Raw genomic sequence first — 22,575 nt, forward strand, 5'->3', positions numbered from 1 at the left:
AATCAGTAAACAAGAATAAAAATCCCAAATGAACTTTAAAAAAACTACCAATGGCACAAGGCAAGAACATGCCTCTGATTAAAAGACTGTACTACATGGTTCAGGAAACCCACAATACCACTTCCTCATCCAGCCCATATCTTCTTCTCCCAAATTCCTTCAAGTAAAGGAGTTTGAGAGATAACAGCTGGGTGCATAATTTTATCCATTAAACATATACGGCTCTGTCAACAATGCAAATATACAGATGTATGTTTCTTTTTTTGTCCAATATATGCCCTTTTCATTACAAGGGAATGTGTTGTCACAGGACTAAAGCTAGTAAAAACATTTTGATCTAGTTCAGTGCCTCTGTCAGTTTTTAAGGTTTTGTATTTCAGAAGAAAAAGGAAGAAATAAAGGAAGAGGGACAGGTGCAGTGTGAAGAAGGAGGAAGAGCTCAAAGCAGAGGGAAAGAGCTATTGCAGCAAAGTAGGGAGACACCAGTAATTTCTGCTTAGAGGTAATCAACAAATTACTTCAGGTTGTCTAATTCAATTTATATGCATGTGGTATCAAATTTAAATTGTAAGTTGTTTTTAGTGACTACTCCAACAGAAGGAAGATTTTGTTTTCTTTATGAAAAAAGAAAGTCAGCTGTAGGGGCAGATTTTCATTCAGCCTTAATTTTGAGCTGATTAATCTTGAGATGGAGAGAAAAGGCGCTGTGTGAATATCTGTCCCTGGGGAGACCATGGGATCAGGTCATATCTTGGTGCACAGAGCGATGGGAGGCGGGCTGGCATCTGGGGGTGTGAGTAGGAGGGGATGATGCATGACTGTGTAGAGAAGAGAAATTCTCATCATATACCTCTCATGACGAGAAGAAAGTCCCCTCTTCATGACCTGGTCCTCCACACCTTATGAGACTCATATTTCCCACATCTTGGAATATGATTCTCTCATTACCAGGTTTTACTCATTCTACTTTCTCCTCCCCTTAAACTAAGCCTTCTATGTTCAAGGGGCTATCCCCAGCTTCTCCCGCCACCTACACTGTGCACTCCTTTTAGGCAAGGAGTGCCTTTCATCAGCTCTGTTTCTAACCACAGTGGTCTGGAGAAGATAAAGGAAGTATCTGTGGGACAGTGAAATATTCAACATTCACAGACACAGGCAGGAGAGTTCTGCTTGTGCCAAAAACAGTTAAGTACTTTCACCAGGAGGACTGAAAATAATGGCAAGGGGGTGGCAGAGGTCACACTTGACTAAGGCCCTTCTGCCTATTACTATCTCAGGTGATAAGATAAATATATAATGTATCCATATGATCAATTATGCATTTGTTGGTTACTGTGACCTTTGGGGATCATCAGTGCTCTCTTAAAACTTGCTGGACCATGCCAAGACCTTCCCATGAGGTTAACAGAAAGCATGTAGGTATAACCTTCGGTACCTTATGTCTCCAGCACAGCCTATAGATGGAGCTGTTTGTGAAGCAGCCCATTTTCAGACAGGACAGGCCCTGCCCGATGAACTTCCCAACAAGGACTATTCCCTCAAAGCCAGAGGCTGGATGAGTGAAGGTTGTCAGTAAAAAGTCACTCAGTGGCCTGGAGTCATGATGTTTATATATGGTGTGTGTATTTATATAATATACTTACATATTGGGTATCTTATTTTATATTACTATTGGGTATCTTAGCTAGAGTAAGGCAGATGTTTATAACATACTTCTACATGCTATAGGCCAACCAGAAGCTCTACATCTGAAAATAACGCCCATTGCATGCTATTTAAGGTATACCTTCCTTCTCTGCTGGACCAAAGGTATATACTCCTTTACTAAGAGATAAGGACATATTTTAACATAACATCAATATTATGATGTTTTAAGGTCAATTATTGACCTTAAAATTAAACAAAACTTCCTTTTATTAAAAATAGTACTTCTTTAGTATCATCTAAGATCCAGTCAGGCTTAAATTTCCCCAACTCCTTTAAGAATATCATTGTCAGGCTGATTTTGTTTGAAGCAGGGAACAAATAAGGTGCTTATATAACATTTCATTTACATGTCTCTTAATAGTCTCTATTGGATTTTACAGTTTATAATTCCTCTTTCTTTCTTGTTATTTGTTTGTTAAATAAACGGAGTCATTTGTCCTAAAGAAGTGATCACATTTTATATATAACTGAAGCAACATATGGAGTTGTTTAATTTTTGTTAGGTATTTTTATTGATGCATGATTGACATATAGTAAAATCACATATTTAAAGGGCATAATTTGATAAATTTTTACGTGGAAAGCAGCACCCAAAATTAAGATAATGAACTTATCTTTCACTCTCAAAGTTTCTGTCCGTCCCCCACTCCCATGACACGTCCTGCTCCCTAACTCCTAATCTGTTTGCTGTCCCTGTAGATTAATTTGCATTTTCTGGAACTTTACATAAATGGAATGCATGCAATCTATACTGATTTGGATCTGACTTCTTTCACTCAGCATAAGTATTCTGAGATTTATTTCCATGACTGGTTCATTCCTATTTATTGCTGAGTATGATTCTACTCTACAGATAAACCACACTCTGCTATCTAGTCACATGTTGGTACATTTCCAGTTTGGAAAAACTGTAGTTAAATTTGCTCTGAATGATCAAACATCTTCCTTGGGTAAATACCTAAGAGAGGAACAGCTGAATCATGCAGAAGATGTGCAGTTAACTTTTAAGAAACTGCCAAGCTCTTTTCCACAGTCACTGCATGATTTACGGCCCCACAGCAGTGCTGGAGAACCTCAGATGTCCCCTGTCCTTCGCCATACTTGGCATGGTTGGTCTTAGGATGTGCAGTGGTATCACACTGTGGTCTTAATCTGTGTTTCCCCTGGGCTACTGAGCATCGCTCAGGCACTTATTTGCCATCCGTGTATCTTCTTTTGTGAAGAATCTAGCTGAATAACTGGACCATTTACTTATTTTATTACTGAGTTGAGGTTCCTGTGTGATTTGAACACTAGTACTTCATCAAATAATGCTTTGCAACTCTTTCTTCCAGTCTATGGCTTGTCTTGTCATTCTCTTAACTGTGTCTTTGAAGAGTTATCTTTTAATTTTGATGAAGTTCAACTTGTCACTTTTTCATTATTAATCATGCTTTGGTTTTCCTAAGTAATATTTACCTGACCTAGGGTGACAAAGATTTTCTCCTGTAATTTTTTTCTTTCTTTCTTGTGGTACTAGGGTTTGAGCTTAGGGCCTTGAGCCAGCTAGGCAAGTGTGTTACCATTTGAGCCACACCTCCAAAACTTCTTCTAGAGAATTTATAGTTTAAGTTTCACAATAAAGTTTACAAACCATTTTGAATTAGTTATGTATAGGTGTGAGCTATGAATTGGCTTTTTGCATATGAATATTAAGTTGTTATAATACTATTTCTTGGAAAGACTACCCTTTCTCTACTGTGTTGTCCTCACATCTTTGTCAAAGATCAGTTGTCTATGTAAGTGGGGGTCAAATTGTGCACTTTACATTCTGTCCCACTGATCCACTTAGCTATCTTAACACCAATCTTGAAATCAGATAGTGCTAATCTTTCAACACTGCCCTTTTCCAAAGTTATTTCAGCTACCCTAGGATATTTTGATTTTTATAACTGGCTTATCAGTTTCTACCAACAAAGTGCATAGGAGTTAAATTTAGAGAGAAATCTGGAGAAAAATAAAATATTAACATTGTTGAGTCTTCCAACTCATGAACAAAGTACCTCTCCATTTTAATTAGGATGTCTTTAATATCCTTCAGCAATATCTTGTAGCTTTCATTGCATAGTCTTGTATACCTTTGTCAGACTTATTCCTAAGTATTTTTCAATGCTTTCTGAAATATTAAAAATAAGTTAATAACATTTTAATGCCTTTATGAATAGTATTTTTTAAATTTCATTTTACAATCCTTTGTTGCTAGTAATGTAGAAGCATAATTGATTTTAATATATTTATTTTGTATGTGATAACTTTACCAAACTCACCTATTATAGATTTCCATGAATTTTTCTCTACAGATGATTACATCATCTGTAAATGGTTCCATTTTTCCATTCCAACCTGTATGATTTTATTTCTTTTTCTTGCCTTATTGTTTTGGCTACAACCTCTAGAATGTGTTGAACAGTGTGGTAAGAATGGACATTATTCTCTTTTCCTGATTTTCGGGGATAAAGAATTCAGTTTTTCACTATTAAGAATGTTGATTGTAGGTTTTTCATAGATTTTTTTAAGTGGACTGAGGAAGTTTTTATCTCTTGCTGTTTTGCTGGATTTTATTTTTAAATTATGGACTGATGTTGTCAATCTTTCTTGTGTCTTTTAAGAGAATCATATTGGTTTGTTAATATGTGGAATTGCACTGACTAGTTTTTGAATACTGAATTAATCTTGCATCTCAGAGATAATTACTGTCATTGATTATATTATCCTTTATGTTGGGCTAGTTTTGAAATAGTTTGTCAGGGAATTTTGAATCTGAGTTTATAAGTTCATAGTATGAAATGATCTTCTTTATCCCTGGAAGTATTCTTTCCTCTGAAATCTACTTTCTCTGATATTATTATATCCACGTCACCTTTCTTCAAATTAGTGTTAGTATGGGATAGTTTTCTACCTTTTCCTTTGAACCTGTCTGTGTTTTCATATTTAAACTGCACTGCTTGAACATAGTCCCTCCTCATACAGCTTTGCTTCCAAAGTCAGTTACCTGAGGACAACGGCAGCCTGAAAATAGTAAATGGAAGATTCCAGAGTTAAGCAATTCATACGTCCTAAATAACTACTACAGTATTATAATAGTTGTTCCATTTTATTATAAATACTTGTTGCTAATATTTTACTATGTCTAGTTTATAACTTAAATTTCATCGTAAGTAGGTATGTCTAGGAAAACACATAGCATGCAAAGTTTGGTACTAGCTGTGGTTTTAGATATCCACTGGCAGTCTTGGTAAGTGGGTAAGGGGGAAACCACTGAATATATTTGAGTTTAGCTTATTTTATCAAATATTCAATCTGCCAATTACTAGAAGTCATTAGACTTTTAATGTCATTTATAGAGTTATGTTTAAGGCTCTCATCTCACTTGCTTTCTTTTTCTATTGTCTTCTTTTAAATCCTGAGTATATTTTGATTATTCTGTTTTATTTCTTCTGTTTGCTTGGGTTTAACATGTATATATTTAACTTGTCACAGTCTACCTTTAAGTGATGTCATACCACTTTACATATGGCATACTTCCATGGTACCCATCCTAGCCTGTTTGTGATTGTTGGTATATACTTTACTTCTGCATCATGTTATAAACCCAAAGTACATTATAATTTTTTGCTTAAACATCAATTACCCTTTAAATAAATCTAAGTAATAGGAAAAGCTTATATACTATGCCATGTCTTTATCATCTCTAATGCTCTATATTCCTTGTGTAGATTCACATTTCTAGTTGGTATCATTTTCCTCTACCTAAAGGAAATCAGCATGCTTTTGTAGTTCAGGTTTCCTGGTGGTGAGTTCAATTAACTTTGGTGTACATGAAAATGTCTTAACTTTTGGTTTTGGAAAGTATTTTTGCTGGATCAGCTAGGTTGATAGTTTTGTCTTTCAGTTCTTTAAGGATGTTATTTCACTGAATTTACTTTTCCTGCATTCAGCTACAAGAAATATATTGTCATTCTTAGTTTGTTCTTTTGTGGCTGCTTTGAAGATTTTGTCTTATTCCTGGTTTTGAGAAATTTGATTTGCTTATCATATGCCTTAATGTGGTTTTCTTCAGGTTTCTTGTGACAGGAGTCTGTTGATCTACTTGGATCAAATTTGGAAAAATTTCAGTCATTATTTCCTGTAACTTTTCCCCCACTAGCTTTTGTTTTGTCCTTTTGGGATTCTGATAGAAAGTACTTGAAGCAGTCCCACATATAATTGATACTCTTCCTGTATTTTTCTCTCTGTATTCCATTTTGGACAGTTTTTACTGTTATGTCTTCATGTTCTCCTACCTTTTCTCCTGCAATGTCTAGTCTGTTATTAATCCTATCCAGTGTATTTTCAACTCACACATTAGAGTCTTTACCTCTAGAAGTTTGGTCAGGTCCTCTGTATGCTTTTCACGTGTCTAACTTTTGAACATGTGAAACAGAACTAGCATAACTGCTTTCATCTCCTTGCTCATTCCAACATCTGTCATCTTTTGTCAGTTCTGATTCAGTTTTCATTTGTTGATTTTTTCCTCATTATGAGTATAGTACAGGTTCTTTTTTTGTCATAGATTACTAACTATTCCTCCAAAAGTGTTTCATCATTTATCACTACCAATATGTGAGAGTGTCCCCCATACTGCCAGTACTAAATTCTGTCAGTCCTTAATCTTTGCCAATTTCATAGGCTGAGACCATTGATTTCCACAACTGATGTTTAGTGGCCTCCAACTACTGGTCCAGTAACAGATGGTGGTAATGGTATCAGGCAGCCACAGAAGCTGTCCTCATGGTGCTTATAACCTTGTGGTGTTTATCATGTTTTTATCTTCATTTTCAGTGGCTATTAGTGATTGAAGCATCAGTCCCAAAATTTACTGGCCATTTATAATTATTTTGTAGTACACTGCTTACTGATGTCCAGTGACCAATTTTAATGGCATTGTTCAGAATTTAAAAATTCCTTTGTAAGAGCTATTTATTTACTAAGAATAGATATTCACTTTATTCTTTTCAACAACAAAAATTCATAAACAAAGGCATTTTTTAAAAAATAAACTAATACTTAGGAAAAATTTCTACGAAGAAATGATTGATATGTACCTCAAATCCTTTTTTCTATATTAAAAGTAAACAGGAATTGATTCTGGTATAAACATACCCTTAAAGGCAAAGTGTCTTGAAGAATACAATAATACAAAATATATTTATGAATACACAAAACATACATAAACCTATAACAAATATTTTCAAATGCACCTGATATCAATATATAAATGACTTACAATCTTTGGAAATAATTGTGAATGTCATTTCACTTCCTTAATAATGAAATGGAAGGTCAAGGAGATGAAACACTCCCAGATTACATATTCTTAGTTGACTAAATATTTTGGGCAAAGTCATGCCATCTGTATTAGCCATGCTCTTTACTAAGATTGCTAATTTATAGCTGTCTAAGATCTATTGTTCAAAAGGAGAAAATGTCAAAATCCCCATTACTGAATGCTTGCTTACCCACGGAAGAGCAGTGGGAGCTTTCAAAGACACATGAGACACATTTCATTCACCTGGCTGCTTAGGGAACTGTTGGGAGCACCAGGAAGGAGGCTCAGATTGAGGCCCAGGTTCCATAAAGTGCCTGGTGTCCTTTTATCATTCACCAGTGTGAGGTATGTGGGGAGGAGGGACCCTGAGATACGTCCAACTCTACGGCCAGGGACATGACCTACACATAGCTACAGGGGTGCCAGCCCTCTGCACAGGATGGAAGACCTGTATGCCACAGATGATACGGTGAACAATCAGCTAAGCAGTTTTACTAATGGTGACGATGTCAGCAGCCAGCAAAGCCCCACGAGGCCCAACCCACCAATTCTGCAGGACTCGGGGTCTCTGACTGACCTGTTTGGTGGAGGTGGTCTCTGGCCACTTCAAACAATCGTAGGTGCATGTTGGTGATGGGGTTGAAGGAGCCACAGGCCAGGAGCACCACAGGGATTCGGCTCTTCATATCATCAGGCACATCCACACCCACTGCACTGGCCACCCTGCCTTTATGGGAACAAAAGCTCATGTCAGGGAGTTTGCACCAAGACGACTGTCCCAATCAGTGTCTAAACCACACACAAGCCATTATTCCTCACTTGTAAGATAACTGAGGAGGCAGTAGCAGCAGTAACATTTATGGAGAGCTCACAGCAACTCTGCCAAGTGCTACATCAAGCTGTACACCTTTTCTTCAAAACCTCCCAAGAACCCTGAATGGTTACTTACATGGCTCAGGGACCGTGGAAGCACCTGGGTCAGGACTGGAATACAGGCACCTAACTCAGAGCCTGCGCTCTGCACTTAACCCTTATGCCCTTTCTGGGCTCGAATAGGTTACTTTTGGGCCCAAAGGAGGACTGAAAGATTCCCATAATGTCACCTTTGATAATCCAAATAGAACTCATGAGGTTCCAGAGTTGACTGGCACTTTTGACAAACTTTTCATTTTGAAATAATTTAATGGCTGGGATATGGTGGCACATACCTGTAATTCCAGCTACTCAGGAGGTGGGAATTGGAAGGATTATGGTTCAAGTCCAGCCTTGGGCAAGTAAAGAACAAGATGCTATCTGGAAAATAACTAAAGCAGAATGCGCTGGGGACCTGGCTCAAGTGGAGACCCTGAGTTCAAACCCAGTACCACCAAAACAAAAAAAGGAAATAATTTCAGACTTACAAAAAAGTTGCAAAACCTTGTACAGAGAATTACTATATACTCTTACCCGGATTCCCCAAATGTTAACATTTTACCTTACTGGCTGATGATTTAGTCTTTCTTTCTGTGCACACACAGGGCTATCTATAAATACCTGTGCATATTTTTTTCCCTGAAATGTTTGAGAGTAAGTTATAGATATAATACCTCTTTGCTTCCAAATACTGCAGCATGTTTTCTAAGAACAAAGACATTTTCTTACCTACCTACAAAACAATGATTAAAAATCAGGAAATTGCCATTATAACAGGACAATTTTGTAATCTTCGGCCCTCATTCTGATTTCACCCATTGTCCTTTATCTATGACCCAAACACTCAGAGAGGGTCAGGCCCATCCTCTGACCTTCCCACTGTGGACCAGGCTGAGGTTAAAGGAGACCAGGATAAGCCCAGGCTGCAGGGCCCACTGCAGACATGGTTGTACTGCCTCTGGCACACTGCCCCTTGGAGGTGGTGCTGAAGAAGTCCACTGGAGCCAGGCCTCCCTCTGACACCTGGCTGTACCTCACAGTGGCCGTGAGACTGAGGGCAAATCACAGCCTCCCCACCCCCACCCCCCTGAGCCGAGCCTCAGTTTGTACATCTGCAAGATGGGGATAATGTTACTCCACCATGACAAGGGAGGAAATGAAGAAAGGAGGTGGTAGTGCCTCCCAATGGTCCTCACCTCCTGGTAGTCACCTGCAGTCACCTGCAGAGTGGGCTGCTCAGGGTAACTTTCTTCTGATGAAGAGAATATAGCAAAAGTACATGGATGTCACTTCTGAGATGAGGTTACAAAAGGACCCACTTCTTGTTTTTCCTCTTGCTCACTCTGATAAAACCAGCTGTGAGCTGCCATGGAGAGGCTCACAGGGCAGGGAACTGAGGGAGACCTCTGCTGGCCAAAGCCCATGAGGAACTGAGCCAACCAACAATGATACACGTGTGAAGTAGATCTTCCCACAGTCAAATCTTCAGATGAGACCACAGCCCTGCAAACGCCCTGTTTCGGATCAATAAAGAAACTCTGAGCCAGAAGAAGTATAAGCTATATCTGGATTCCTCAGCCACAGGACTTGTGAGATAATAAAAATGATAAGCAAATAACTGTGCTGTTTGAAGCTGTTGTGTTTTGGGATAACTAGTTTTGCAGCATCAGGTAACTAATACAGTGGCCAACAGAGGCAGGCACTCACTCCCTTCTCCTCTGGCCTTGGTTGTCATCGTGCAGTTGTGGGGTAGCATGGGGGCTCACTGGAACTTGGGACCCTCTTTGTTTTTTTTTTTCTCTTTTATTATTCATATGTGCATACAAGGCTTGGGTCATTTCTCCCCCCTGCCCCCACCCCCTCCCTTACCACCCACTCCGCCCCCTCCCTCTCCCCCCCACCCCCTCAATACCCAGCAGAAACTATTTTGCCCTTATTTCTAATTTTGTTGTAGAGAGAGTATAAGCAATAATAGGAAGGAACAAGTGTTTTTGCTGGTTGAGATAAGGATAGCTATACAGGGCATTGACTCACATTGATTTCCTGTGCGTGTGTGTTACCTTCTAGGTTAATTCTTTTTGATCTAACCTTTTTGGGACCCTCTTTGTATCTAAGGAAATGGTTTTAACCTGGCTGCTGTTGTCACTTGTGGTCCTGCCTGCTGTGTTCTACACACAGCCACGTGAGCTACTTTCCTGTGCTTTCTTTGTAGACTGCCTGTGACCTCCTGCTTACCATCTCCACTTAAAGCTGTTTTGATTTCTCCCAGAACACCCCAGTCTTTTATGACTCAGCTCAGATGATCACATTACTTATGACTTCAGTCACTGTTTCTTTTTTGGTGGGATTGGGGTTTGAACTCAGGGCTTTGTGCTTGTATAGCAGGTGCTCTACTGCTTGAGATACACCTCCAGTCAATTTTGCTCTGGTTATTTTGGAGTGGGGAATCTCACAACTTACTTGCCTAGGTGGCCTTGAACCATGATCCTCCTGATCTGAGTTTCCCAAGTGGCTAGGATTATAGGGATGAGTCACCACCAGTGCCTGGCTTTTAGTCACTATTGATTGCCCACTAGAGGCCTTTATCAGTTAAGAGTACCTCATCTTGGTGGCCCATCTGCTTCTCACATGACAAAAAGTCTAGAAGTACACAGCTGATGGTACTGGACCAAAGGCTTAAGGATCACCTGCAATTCTTTTGGCTTATCCCTCATGGTTACAAGATTGTTGCTGTAGCTACGGCCATCATGACCTTAATCAAGGCAAGCCAAAGGAACAAGGCAGACTGGCTGTCCCTCTTAATCAGAACACAGTGCTTTTGCAGACTCCCCTGTAGATTTTGCTTGTCTCATTGGCCAGAGCTGGGTCCCATGGCCACTCTAGCTATCAGGGAGGCTGGACAGACATATATTTGGTCCACATTCTCTGCAGTACGAAACAGGAAGGGAAGAGGTCTGGAACTGGAGTCGCTAATCTACGGTGGCTGCCACAGGACTGGGGTACAGCCAGCTGGTTGTTGAGAGCACAGAAGGACGGCAAGATGGCTTAGATCAGCCGATCTCTGACTTACCTTGAGTAAATCACAGGCCACAGTAATGAAAAGACCTGCTCATGTGTTCCTGCCCACTGGTCAGTAAACCCCGTAAGAGTGGGAGTGGTGTTTTCTTTGTCCCTGGATCTCAGCTCTGAGTGCAGAGTCAGCCCAAAGTAGGACTCAGTGGAGGCTGAAACAGGGCTCTGGCCAGCTGGACAGGGGACCCATTTCCTGGTGATGGGAAGGCCAATCGCACTGGAAAATGTGCAGAGCCATTACTCTGCCTGTATTCTGAGCTACACCATGAAGAACAAACACTCCCTGCCTAGGGGTAGTACACATTCACGAAGCTTCCTATGAGGCAGCAGACCTCCCCTACTGTGTGTGAAGAAAGCAGCCTTCAGTCTGCAGCTCCCTGATTCCCAGGGGCGTGGAGCGGTTTAATGAGATATTATTTGCAAAGTGCACTGAGCTAGTCAAAAGAGCTGCCTCCTGATTTGAAGAGGATGCCTGTTTTCACAAGTATGCTGAAGCCTTTCAATATTTGATTTCATTTTCACAAAATATACATTTTTAGAGCCATTTAAAACATGTAACTGCAGCATTTCAGTTAGCCCGGGGTTTTGATTCATTTTTCCAAAAGTTTCCAGAAACTGCAAATTAGATCATTTGTTTGAAAGGTGGTACCAGTGGCAGAGCAAATGGCCTTTATTATGTGTCTCTCTTCCTTTTCTCTCCTTGCCATGGGCAGGCTGAGCCACACAGCTCTGACAGTGACCAGACCCTGTCCTAGCTGTCTCAGCCTGAGGACACTTTCCCAGACTCAGTAACAAAGCCAGTTCACCTGCACACTTTGTATCCTCCGCCTTGCACTAGCAAGTCACCCTCCCAAGCAAACCCAGAGAAATACAATGCTCAGGTTGAAGTGAACTGGATCCAGGGGTTCCCCAGGAGAATAACCCTGGTTCTGGTTTGAGTGCACACCTCATTAGACAAAAGGCAAGATGCGCTCGGTAAAAGAGACCCACTTGGCCTTCTCACAATGTCTTGTGAGACCAGTAAGCGGGGGAGGCTTTTGCTGATGAGGAAGGGCTGCTCCATGGTAGGCATTTAATGGAGGCCTAGAGTGAGCAGTGATCGCTGCTGGAGGATTTAACAAGTGGAGAATTCCTTCTTGGAATTGATCATTAAATTGGAGACAAGGCAGCTTCTACCTCTGCTCCTATAGTCAGGTAGACAGCATTTCATCACCGTTCAAGCACAATATGCTGCTTCTGCCACTGCCTTTAAGACCTTCTGAAAAGCTCTCCTCACCCCTGCCACACTAGTGAGCTACCTTCCAGGTGTTCTCTGTGGAATGATGACCCCATGCCCTCTCCTCCACCATGCTAGTACCATACCTGTTACACATGTCACCACTTTCTTCTCACTGGCCACTGCTCCCCACAACCCTGTGGCTCTTCCCTAGGTGGCTTCTTATTGATTTTGGTCCCCTTACCTCCTAGCTCTGTCCCAGGATGCCCAGGTACCCAGGAAATGTGTGTAGAATTAGTGGGTGGGAGTGACTGTTAAGTGCCTACAGTGACAATCTTTTTGGTTCTGTTCCAATCAATGACCTGGGCCTTGCAGAGACAGAAATTGATCTTTCTGAAGTCCTAGGGTCTCTTTAGACCTTCCCAGAAACCCCATTCCACTCAACTCAGACGGAAATCAAGAAAGACATTTGCCCTCCTGAATTGTCTTCAATGCCATGGTCCCACCAAGAGGGATGGCAGCCTCCTAGAGAGATGCTGACTCCAGAGTCAGCCCTCAGTCCTGGAGAACCAGAAGTTGATGGCCACTGCTGTGTCAGGGCAGACTGCAGCCAGCTCCTTCCAGATCACCATGCCCAGGCACTGCCCTTGGCCTTCGAAGAGTACCAGGTTTCTGGCACTTCCTTGCCTTCCATATACCTACCAGGCAACTATTAATGAAGTGTCTGTTGGTTGCTGGGCCCTCTGCTGGACAAGGGACTACAACAGAAGGCAAAGTAGATATGGCCTGTCATCGCAGAGCTTTGAGTCATCTATAGGAAGGACAAGTCATCATGCCACAATTATCTGTGCATGTGCTGAAGCAGTGTCCAGAAAGGACAGGAGTTGCTGGGAAGGGCCACACATCAAGCCATGCAAGTGGTTCTCAGATGCTGAGCAAGGCAAGAACCTAGCATTGCTAGGGCCTCCAGAAGGGGCACAGGCTTGCCCCGGTCTTCACAACACACTGCGACCTCTAGAAGTTGCATAGAGGAGATGTATGTTGTTTCATGCAACTGAGATTGTGGCGATTTGTTACAGCAGCTGTAGGAGGCTCAGATAACTCACCTATCTTAGAGCGGCTCTCAGGGTGACCTCTGAACTGAAAGGAGCAGATCTGATCTAGTGAGGGACAGCGAAGCCTGTGTCAGGGAGGGGAACAGTATTGAAAAGGCTTAGAAACCACTGCAAAGCAGCTGAAGGTGGGAAAGGAACAAAAGGTCAGCTCCCACATGGGCGTGAGCTGATGTGTGAGGTCTTAACACCAGGCTGCAGAGCATGGAGGAATCACAGGCCCGGGTGGACTTTAGATTTTTATCCTACGGTGAGAAGGAGCCTCTGAAGGATTCTAAACCAGGCTGGTGACTTACTCAGATTTCAGTTTTAGAAAGCACAGCCACGTGTTTTAGGCAGGGTCATCAGGGAACCTCGGCATGGCCCCAGCTGCTCCTGGCTTCCTGCGTGGCAAAGGGCAGGTGGTTCCCACATCCCATCGGACAGTCTCCTCTGCAGCTCACCTCTCACCTCACTCTCCAGGTTAAGGTGATGCTGTTTACCCACATCACTCAATCCTAGTGCAGCATGCACTAGGCCGCCAGGTCCAGTGGGTCATTTGCCACAGGCCACCACAGGGACACAGAAAGGAAGACTAGTGGGGAGGGTTAAGGGCGATGACTGCAGATGTAGTGTGCTAACGCTCGTCACCTGGGGGAACGTCAATTTACCTTTCTCTGTAGTGAGCGCCTGGAAGGGCCTGGCTTGGGAATGGGATGGCAAGCATCCCTGCTTATTATAGACATAAAACAGATGGCCTCGGGCAGAATGGAAATGGATGCTATGAGCGTCTTTCATTACAAAGACCTCTTGACCAGACTCCTCACCTTACAGAAAACAAGAGACACGGTTTGTATGTGTGGGGTTGACAGCCACATTTTTCAGGACCCAGGGTGATCGTTTCCATCTGTGTGAGTGTGGCAACTTCTCCAGGGCAATCAGCTTTCATGTGAACTTGGCTACTTTTTCTTTCCAACTTTGTTGGATTTGCCTGCTGTTACTGTGGATGCACAGAGCTGCCAGGAACGAAAGCGAGTGAGTCTTCTATGTCGGTGTGAAGCTCCTCCGCCAGCCACTTCTTGTGCCAATTAAAAGCACTCGTCCTAATTATGAGACTCCCAGGAAAGCAGGCAGCTTGCTCTTCAGTTTTCAGAACTTTCAAAAGAGTTGAAGGAGCATGAGGAATGGAAGGAGTTTCCTTGCAATGCCACATTTGAGTTGGGACTAACTTTCAACTGCCTCAATCAGCAGAACTGAATCACAGTTCTGCTACTGAGTGACAAGACTCTGTACTGTGTTAAGCACGTCAGACTCACGAGGCTTGGTCTTCCCACAGGCCCTGAAGGGAAGGGTTTGTGCATGCATTCTGGTAAACAGCTGAATCCACTTCTCCAAGGTTCAGGGAGCCCCATGGAAAACTGAGATAATTGGACATATCTCTTAGAAAGCTGGTGGGAGTTACTGCGGCTGACCCCTGGGCATGGTAACTGATCCACAAGGGCTTCTCCAAAAAATTTAGCTCCTGCTCTTTCCTTTCATTATGTTGGAAACAGAATCCATCACTCCCTCCACCTGCCTTCAGGTGCTTGCTTACCTTGTTTGAAAAAGACCCTGCCATTTTTCCAGTCACCTGTGATCAAAATCCGGCAGCCCACCAAGCGCTGGTGGCTCATGCCTGAATCCTAGCTACTTAGGAGGCAGAGATCAGGAGGATCTCGGTTTGAAGCCAGCCTGGACAAATAGTGCCTTGGAGAAAGAGGGATCAGTAACACCTGCTCCTGCTCTCAAGAAGGTTACAATCCAGCAGAAGAACAAACACCGGAGACTCAGGTAGCGCTGAGTCTGCCCGTGACCTCCCGAGATCCATCCTGCCTTCCTCCTCAGTCCCAGAATCCTTGTCTTTGGGTTGGTCACATTGCTTCACTTCCCAGACTCCTTGGCAGCAGGGTGAGGTCACGTGACTAAAGACTGACTTTAAAAAGACAAGGATTCACGGCAGGCGTGGCGCGGTTTGGGGCACATATAATTGCATTCCGGTTGTCTTCTCCCACCTGGATGCAACAGGGAGAGGAGGGGAAGAGAGGTGCACTTTGCAGGTTCCTGATGAATCAGAGAACCTGCTGCCATATTCCGGCCCAGGCCCTATGGCTCCATACCTACCTTATCCACAACAACCCTTGCGGCCTATGGTGGGGGGGTCCCACCTTCTTAGGGGTATACCTACTAAGGATATCCACAATACGGCTTGCAGGGTGGACCTCAGGAGCCTCCTAAGATACAAGAAACCAGCCTTTTGGGAACCATGTGCTTTGAAGTGTTAGATGCTCGTGGGAATAAGGCTTTCCAGAGGCCTTCAAATAATGTCAGGGATTGTCTGCATGGCTTTTGTAATAATAATGACTAATATCCTAATCTCTCTCTCTCTCTCTGTCTCTCTTTGTTGTGGCAGTACTGGGGTTTGAACTCAGGGCCGCACACTTGCCAGGCAGGTGCTCCACCACTTGAGGCACACCTCTCCCTCCCAAGTCCTTTTTAGTTATTTTTAGAATAGGGCTTTGCATTCCCCCCTAGGTCAGCTTAGACTGTGCTCCTCCTCTTTACTCTTCCCACTATTGCTGAGATAATAGGCACGCATCATCATGCCTAGCTCTCACCATTTGGTTGAGAGTGGGGTCTTGCTGACTTTTTCCCAGGCTGGCTTTGAACCACAATCCTCCCCAGCTTGGCCTCCTGAGTAGTAAGGATTGCAGGTGGGAGCCTGGTCACAACCAGTATTTCTTGTGTATTATCCTCATGTAATCTTCACAACAACCCTGTAGCATCTGTCCCATCTGTTTCGGAGGGAGAATCTGAGGCTCAGATAGGTTGTGTTTCAGTAATCTGCTGTGTAACAAATCACACCAACACTCAGTGGCTTAAAACAATGATGTGTTACTTCTTATGATTCTCTGACTTGGCAAGGGATATTTTTCTGCTTCTTGTCATCTGTCCTGAAGTCACTTAATTCAGCTGTCAACCTGGCTGGGGCTGGGATACCCAGGATGACCTCACTCACATGACCAGAGTGGTGACTTGCCTAGACGAGCCTCTCTCTTCACCCTGTCTCTCACCATTGGGTAGACTAGCCTGGCTGCTTTATATGGCAACTTCCAAGAAGCTGAAAGTACAAGCTGCCAGGCTTTTGGTGTTTAGACTCAGAATTGGCACAGTATCACTTACCCTCTATCCCGTTGTTCAGAATAAGTCACAACCTCAGCCAAATTCATCAGGAGGGAAACAACCTTTGGTGACAGCTTTATCGAGATGTAATTCACCCATTTAAAATACACAAGCCAGTCATTTTTAGCATATAAAGAGTTTTCCAGCCATCACCATCATCACAGTTCTAGAGCATTTTCATCACCCTAAAAAGAAACCCGGCACCCGTTTGCAATCACTCTCCCTTTCTCTCCAACCCTCTCCCTCCATTAATCTACTTTCTGTTTATGGATTTGTCTGTTCTGAGCATTTCATATAAGTGGAATTGTATAGTTAAAAGGGGGGGCAGTGATGGAAAGGCACACCTTTCTCCTATTCTTCACTCTTACTCCCTAGATGTGACAGCCAGGGTGTGGGCAGCTCTACTTGTTGCTGAGGACAAGGGTCAACTCCAGTTTGACAGGAAATTAATTAAGAAAACAATACAGGACCCTAGTGTCCTGAAGCTGCCACCTACTTCCGGGTGTCTTCTACCTGGGGGAGAAATAATTTAATCCACTGTTGAGTGTTTTCTACTTTTTCCTGAAATACACAGCTGATCATAATTCTAACTAATATACTGATACTGAATGTTTATCAAAGAAGTATATAAAGAAGTGAAAAAGTATGTAAGCTGTTAGACATTTCTATTGCCCCAGTTAAATCTATTTTACATGCAATAACTCAAGTGCATATTGTTTGAAAGGGAAAATACACTTAAGGAAAAATTTACTGTAACTTAATTTTGTGTATGAATTTTTCATGGGAGGAAAAGTCCTTACTCAGGACTCTAGGAGGCTGAAATGTGCAGCAGTGAATCTGCTTTTGTGTACATCACAAAACCCAGACGCTGCCCTATCTACTTCTCTCCCAGACACTCATTATGGTGTGTTGTCGCACTCTGCATCGACTGGGCTTTTGCCATATGGCTTGGCAAGCTTAATGGTTTTCTGATACTTGACAAAAACGAGGCACAATCATTTTGCAAGGAGCTTGTGTTCCTAGATGGGTCTTTTCCAAATAACAGCTGTGCATCAAAATTAAGTTACTCAATTTGCAATTTGTGGACACAATTCTCAAACATTTACAAGTGAGCAGAACCTCAGGTTGCTATTTCCAAGCTTCAGAGTTTATGAAGTTTTCCACAATGTTAGAAGCATGCATCTGTCAACAAGCTCAAGCCAACATTTCTGGACCACCAGGCCCCGTGGACAGCAGAGAGGCCTGACTTATCAGCAGGTCATGTGGAGGTGACCACAAACCCAGGGGAGAGAAAACGTGACAGTAAGAAGCCTCACCCAGAGACCACAGAATAAGTCCCTATGTCTTTCTCTCTACTTCCCACCACATTTGTGCAAATGATGTCCAGATCTACAGCTCTGGTCTTGACCTTGTTTATGGGTACCTACAGGTCCATGGACGTCCACTGATACCAGCTTGATTAAACACTAGGGTTGTCATGAAGGTCATTGGAATTGACCTTGAAGAACGTTTAGAACTAGGCCTGGCTCCTAGGAGGCTCTCCAGAAACACAAGCTTCTCCCCTTTCCATGAGTTCAAAACACAACTATCTTCTGAATCTGCTCTGATACCAAATAGATAACAAGCTAGACAGACATGGACTCAAAACCTAACTGGATGACTTTGACCGTGTCAGTCAGGACAGATCAGGCGAGCTGCATTAACAAACAGCCCCAAATCTTAGGTTAAGACAGTAAAAGTATATTTCATGTTTATATACCCATTCAGGCTGGTTGGGATCTCTGCTCTGTGTCACCTTTGTTCCTTAATACAGGACTCAGGACTGATCTGGCTGTCTTTTCCCCTTGTCTGAAAAAGATTCCACCATTTTCCTGTTTTCTTCCCGTCCTTTTTTTTTTTGGTGGTGGTACCAGAGTTTGCACTTGCTAGGCAGGTGCTTTACTACTTGGGCCACACCTCAGTCCTTTTTGCTTTAGTTTGTTTCTCAGAGTTGAGCTTTTGCAGGGGTCAGCCTCAAACTCTGAATCTCCTACCTCTGCCTCCCACATACCTGGGATACAGGTATGAACTACCATACCTGTTAACTTTTTGCCCAGGCTGCCTCGAACTGTGATCTTCCCATTTCTAACTCTAGCAGCACCAATTACAGATGTGTGCCACCACACCCTGACTCCACTCCACCATTTTCCTAGTCATCCATGATCAAAACCTGCCAGTAAACTCTGGCATCTCATCCTTTGTCACAACCCCTGTTCCCAGTGCACAGGCTCCAAGGATGGCCAACATTCTCTACAGAAGGTCTTCACTTTCTGCTGCTTCTGAGATCCATGGCACTATAGAATTTCATTACCTTGTTGTGCTGATAATAAATTATTGTATTTATTCAGGGTTTTTTATTGCAAACAAGAGAAACTGATTATCTCAGTGCTTCACCCCAGCAAAGGCAAAGCAGTGAAGGAGTGTGGACAGCCACCAGCAGGCCATCTCACAGAACAAAGGAAGAGCTGACCATGAGCTCTCGCATGACAGTGCTATGGTCTCTGCATGTAGAGGGTCCTGTGGTACAGACAAGGTCACTACGTCCCACACCAGCTGTTCAAAACTGTTCCCAGAGAGGGTCAGTCAGTGTGGGCTGGTCAACTTCACCCATCCCCCACTGCAGGCTCCCACACCTGTTAAGATGACAGAAACTCGGGGCATCACCTCCTCACTACCAATTGGTCCCTAAGCCAATCTAGTCTCAATAAATTAAGCAGATTAACCAGTCTTAACACCTGGGGTCAATCACTCAAACTAATGCGATGAACTTGAGTATTCACCATGTACCATGCGCTCAATGAAATCTGGACCCTCTGTCACCTCAGTGGTAGAGTCATCAGTAACTTGTTGTCCACTGATGTTTACTGGCTAGGCCACGTCCCTCACCTACCGCTAGGACTTTGGAGACTGTGCCTCATTCTGCACCTACTTGTCTCCCAGCTGCCCTGTTGCCTACGTATGCCCCATATCTTCACCAAGCTGTCATCGCCTCACACTTTCTGATGTGTGTTTTGAGTATTCCTGCCTCTCAGGCCTTTGTCTGTGCCATCTCCTCATGCTGGAATGGTCTCTTCCTTGCCCAACTCCTGTGGAGTGCCCTCTGGTGGCTCACCTGGAAGTTGGTGCTCCTTCCTTTGACCAGTTAAAGGTGACACACTGCCCCTGCTATACTGTTGACACCCCACTCTTTTCTTGCCTAGCACACTGTGAATCCCTGATGGCAGGGATTCCATGGAGTCAAGTGAAGAATGGGAGGAGCATCTGCTCTGTTGTTCTTTGGGGAACAAAGTTAAAGTGAAAAGGAGATCAAAATGAGAGCCAGGAAGCAACAGCCACTCCGTGGCAGGCTTAGGCTGAAGAAGATGAGGAAAAGAGCTCCAAATCAAAGCAGCAGAGTCCTGGCTCATTCACCCTGCCATCCCCATTCTTCCTTTCAATATTGGGCACATCCTGGTTTGCCCAGTTTTCTTTAGCCGGGAGTGTTTCTGCCTCTCAATCTGGGTGTCATCTCCCTTATGAACTTAAATTTTGCTCTTATCCCATAAATTGGGTCACTGCCCCATGATAGGATATTATTTTTTTCATTTTGGCAACTAGGGTTTGAACTCAAGACTTTGTGCTTGCAAAGCAGGTGCTCTACTGCTTGAACCACACCTCCAGTCCATTTTGCTCTGGTTATTTTGGAGATGGGGTCTTGCAAACTCTTTGCCTGAGTTGGTCTCAAAACTTAATCCTTCTGATTTCTGTCTCCCAAGTAGCTAGGATTATAGGCATGAGACAATGGCAACTGGCGCCATCCTAGGATCTTGATTCCTGATTGCCACCTGAGAGGCATCATTTGATTCTCTGTCATCCTCCTGCCTCTTATGTCTAATTTGGATTTGTGCCCAGTGCCCCTGGTCCAGTAAAGCAGTGGACAAATGCCACATTAAGTGCTAGGAAAGCAACCTACAGGCCTGGGGCTTCCCTGTGTGGCAGCAAAATTCAGTCAATAGGAGGATATGGCACCATGCCTTCTAGTGCCCAAACCATCAAACTGGAGCCACTTGGCTCTTCCCTCTCCTGCCTCGCCAGCCTGCCACTTCAGCCTCTGCTGAAGAATGTCTTTTCTATTCATCCTTCTCCCAAACCCCACAGTCCTTGGACAGGGCTTGTGATTTTTCAGTTGGGCCTGAATCTACTCCTCACTTAGTCTGTCTCCAGTGTCCCCTCCCCTGATCCATCCTCCACATAGCTACTCATCTTCCCAGATGCACAACAGATCCCTGCTTAGACTCCCTCCTCCCCTTCCCCCCGGATAGTGTTGAAGTTCCCAACTCTGTCACCCACAGCCCTTTACAATGTGGTTACGACCTGCTCCCCACCTTGCCCCAAGCACTGTCCTCACTCACATTTGTTTATGCCAGGCTAACAGCCACATCACTGAGCTCCAAGAGGCTTCTCAATGCCAGTTCCTCCCCTAAGCTGAGGTGGGGAGCATCCTCTGTACTTCCACAGCTCCTTGGACCTCTAATATCTAATCCCACAATATACTACTCTCTGTGTATGTCTGGACAGTGAACTTGAGGTCAGAGAATGTGTTTTATTGCCTGTATTCCCAACTCCAGGCACAGGATCATGCTTAGAGTATGTGTGAGATACATGTGTGGAATAACCATTGTATGTGGATAGCCAATTCAACATGAGTCATTCATATTTCCACTTGACTTACAAGCAAAGCATTGAGTGCTCATTGTTCTGGCCTAACTTTTCAAGGGTATTTGCACAGTGAACAGCAGCCTTGAAAGCAGAAGTACTGTCATCTTCTGGAACAAAGGCAGGCACAGTTACTATCTACTGTAATAAAGATCTTATCGCTCTTAGACGTGAAGGACAGGTAGATTTGTTGCCATTATAAGATATGTGGGTTCCCTAAGCACAGAGTTCCTGTCCAGGAACACAATCCACTGCCTGTCTGGATGTCACTCCACCCTCTTCACCTCTCCCCGTGGAGCTGCAGCCCAGGGAAAGTAGCACCAGACAATCCTGACACCCAGCTCCTGCTGCGGCTTGTGAGTAATAAAGTCCTATGTCTCTGACCTAGGAGTCTCATATCTTCTGCCAGCATTCATGAGATGTGGCAGGCTAACTTGTTAGCCTGTAAGTTGGGTAAAATCTCAGACCATTCACAGTTCTTGAGAGACAGGAAAGTAAACTCTGGACTGCCCCTGGTGACTCAGGAAATATCACTGGGAAAGATACGGGGAAGATATTAGAGGCCATGACACCCTGATCCGTGCTTTCTCCATGGATCATATTCTTTAATTCTTGTCAGAAAGAAACTCACACAACGGTGACTGCATGGAAATGTGATCAGAAAACTCCCTTTACTAATAAGGATAGTGTGTGGTGGACAGGTCACCTGGATTTATGCTCGCATAAGAGCTCTTGGAAGCATCTCATAGGTGGTAGTGGATTCAAGTCAACAGAATGGAGTCAAACAGAACAGGTGGTGGCCAGTGTGTGCCCGTGGGGCCTGCCAGGTACTTGGGGACGTGGAAACAGCTTGATGGGAAAAGGACTCCCAGGATCAGCCAGGCTGCTTTCTGGTTTTGTGGAATGAAGACTGACAAAAAAAGAAGGAAAAATTGCTAAGGAATATTGGCTACTGGTTAGCCTGGTTCTATAATCTCAAATCTGCATGGCTGGACCAGCCCTAAAATGAAATGCAAGAATTCTAACAGAGAAGAGCACTTAGTTTTAGTTTGCTTGTTCATTCACTCACCCCAGAAGAAAACAAGCTGTCATGGCTACCATCTTGCTCAAGGCCCCAGGAGGACACCAGGGGGACCAGGAAACACTGAGGAGGTAGAAATTTGGCCAAACTCTCCACAAAGTTAGAACAGAGCAGTGAGGCCCAGTGGAACACAGTGTGGCGGGGGGAGGGAGAACACGGGTAAGGGTCTGATGTTCAGAGGTAGTTATTCACTTGA

General features: G+C 43.6%; 1 protein-coding gene across 10 annotated transcripts in view; it reads right to left on the reverse strand.

Moving 5' to 3' along the window:
* The window catches only part of Nmnat3 (nicotinamide nucleotide adenylyltransferase 3), a 100,633-nt gene that overhangs the window by 42,483 nt on the left and 35,575 nt on the right, over positions 1 to 22,575 (reverse strand). For 9 of the 10 annotated variants that reach the window (XR_012443289.1, XR_012443288.1, XM_020180162.2 and 6 more), the window contains one exon: positions 7,632 to 7,781. Coding sequence is in view for 8 of the 10 variants with exons in the window: in XM_020180170.2 (XP_020035759.1) it covers positions 7,632 to 7,781 (150 nt within the window). In the remaining 2 variants the exon portion in view is untranslated. The remainder of the gene's footprint in view (positions 1 to 7,631; positions 7,782 to 22,575) is intronic. The other variant, XM_020180166.2, reaches the window with a different exon arrangement.

This window comes from Castor canadensis, chromosome 17 (genome assembly GCF_047511655.1).
Source record: "Castor canadensis chromosome 17, mCasCan1.hap1v2, whole genome shotgun sequence".
In the NCBI taxonomy this organism is placed as follows: Eukaryota; Metazoa; Chordata; class Mammalia; order Rodentia; family Castoridae; genus Castor; species Castor canadensis.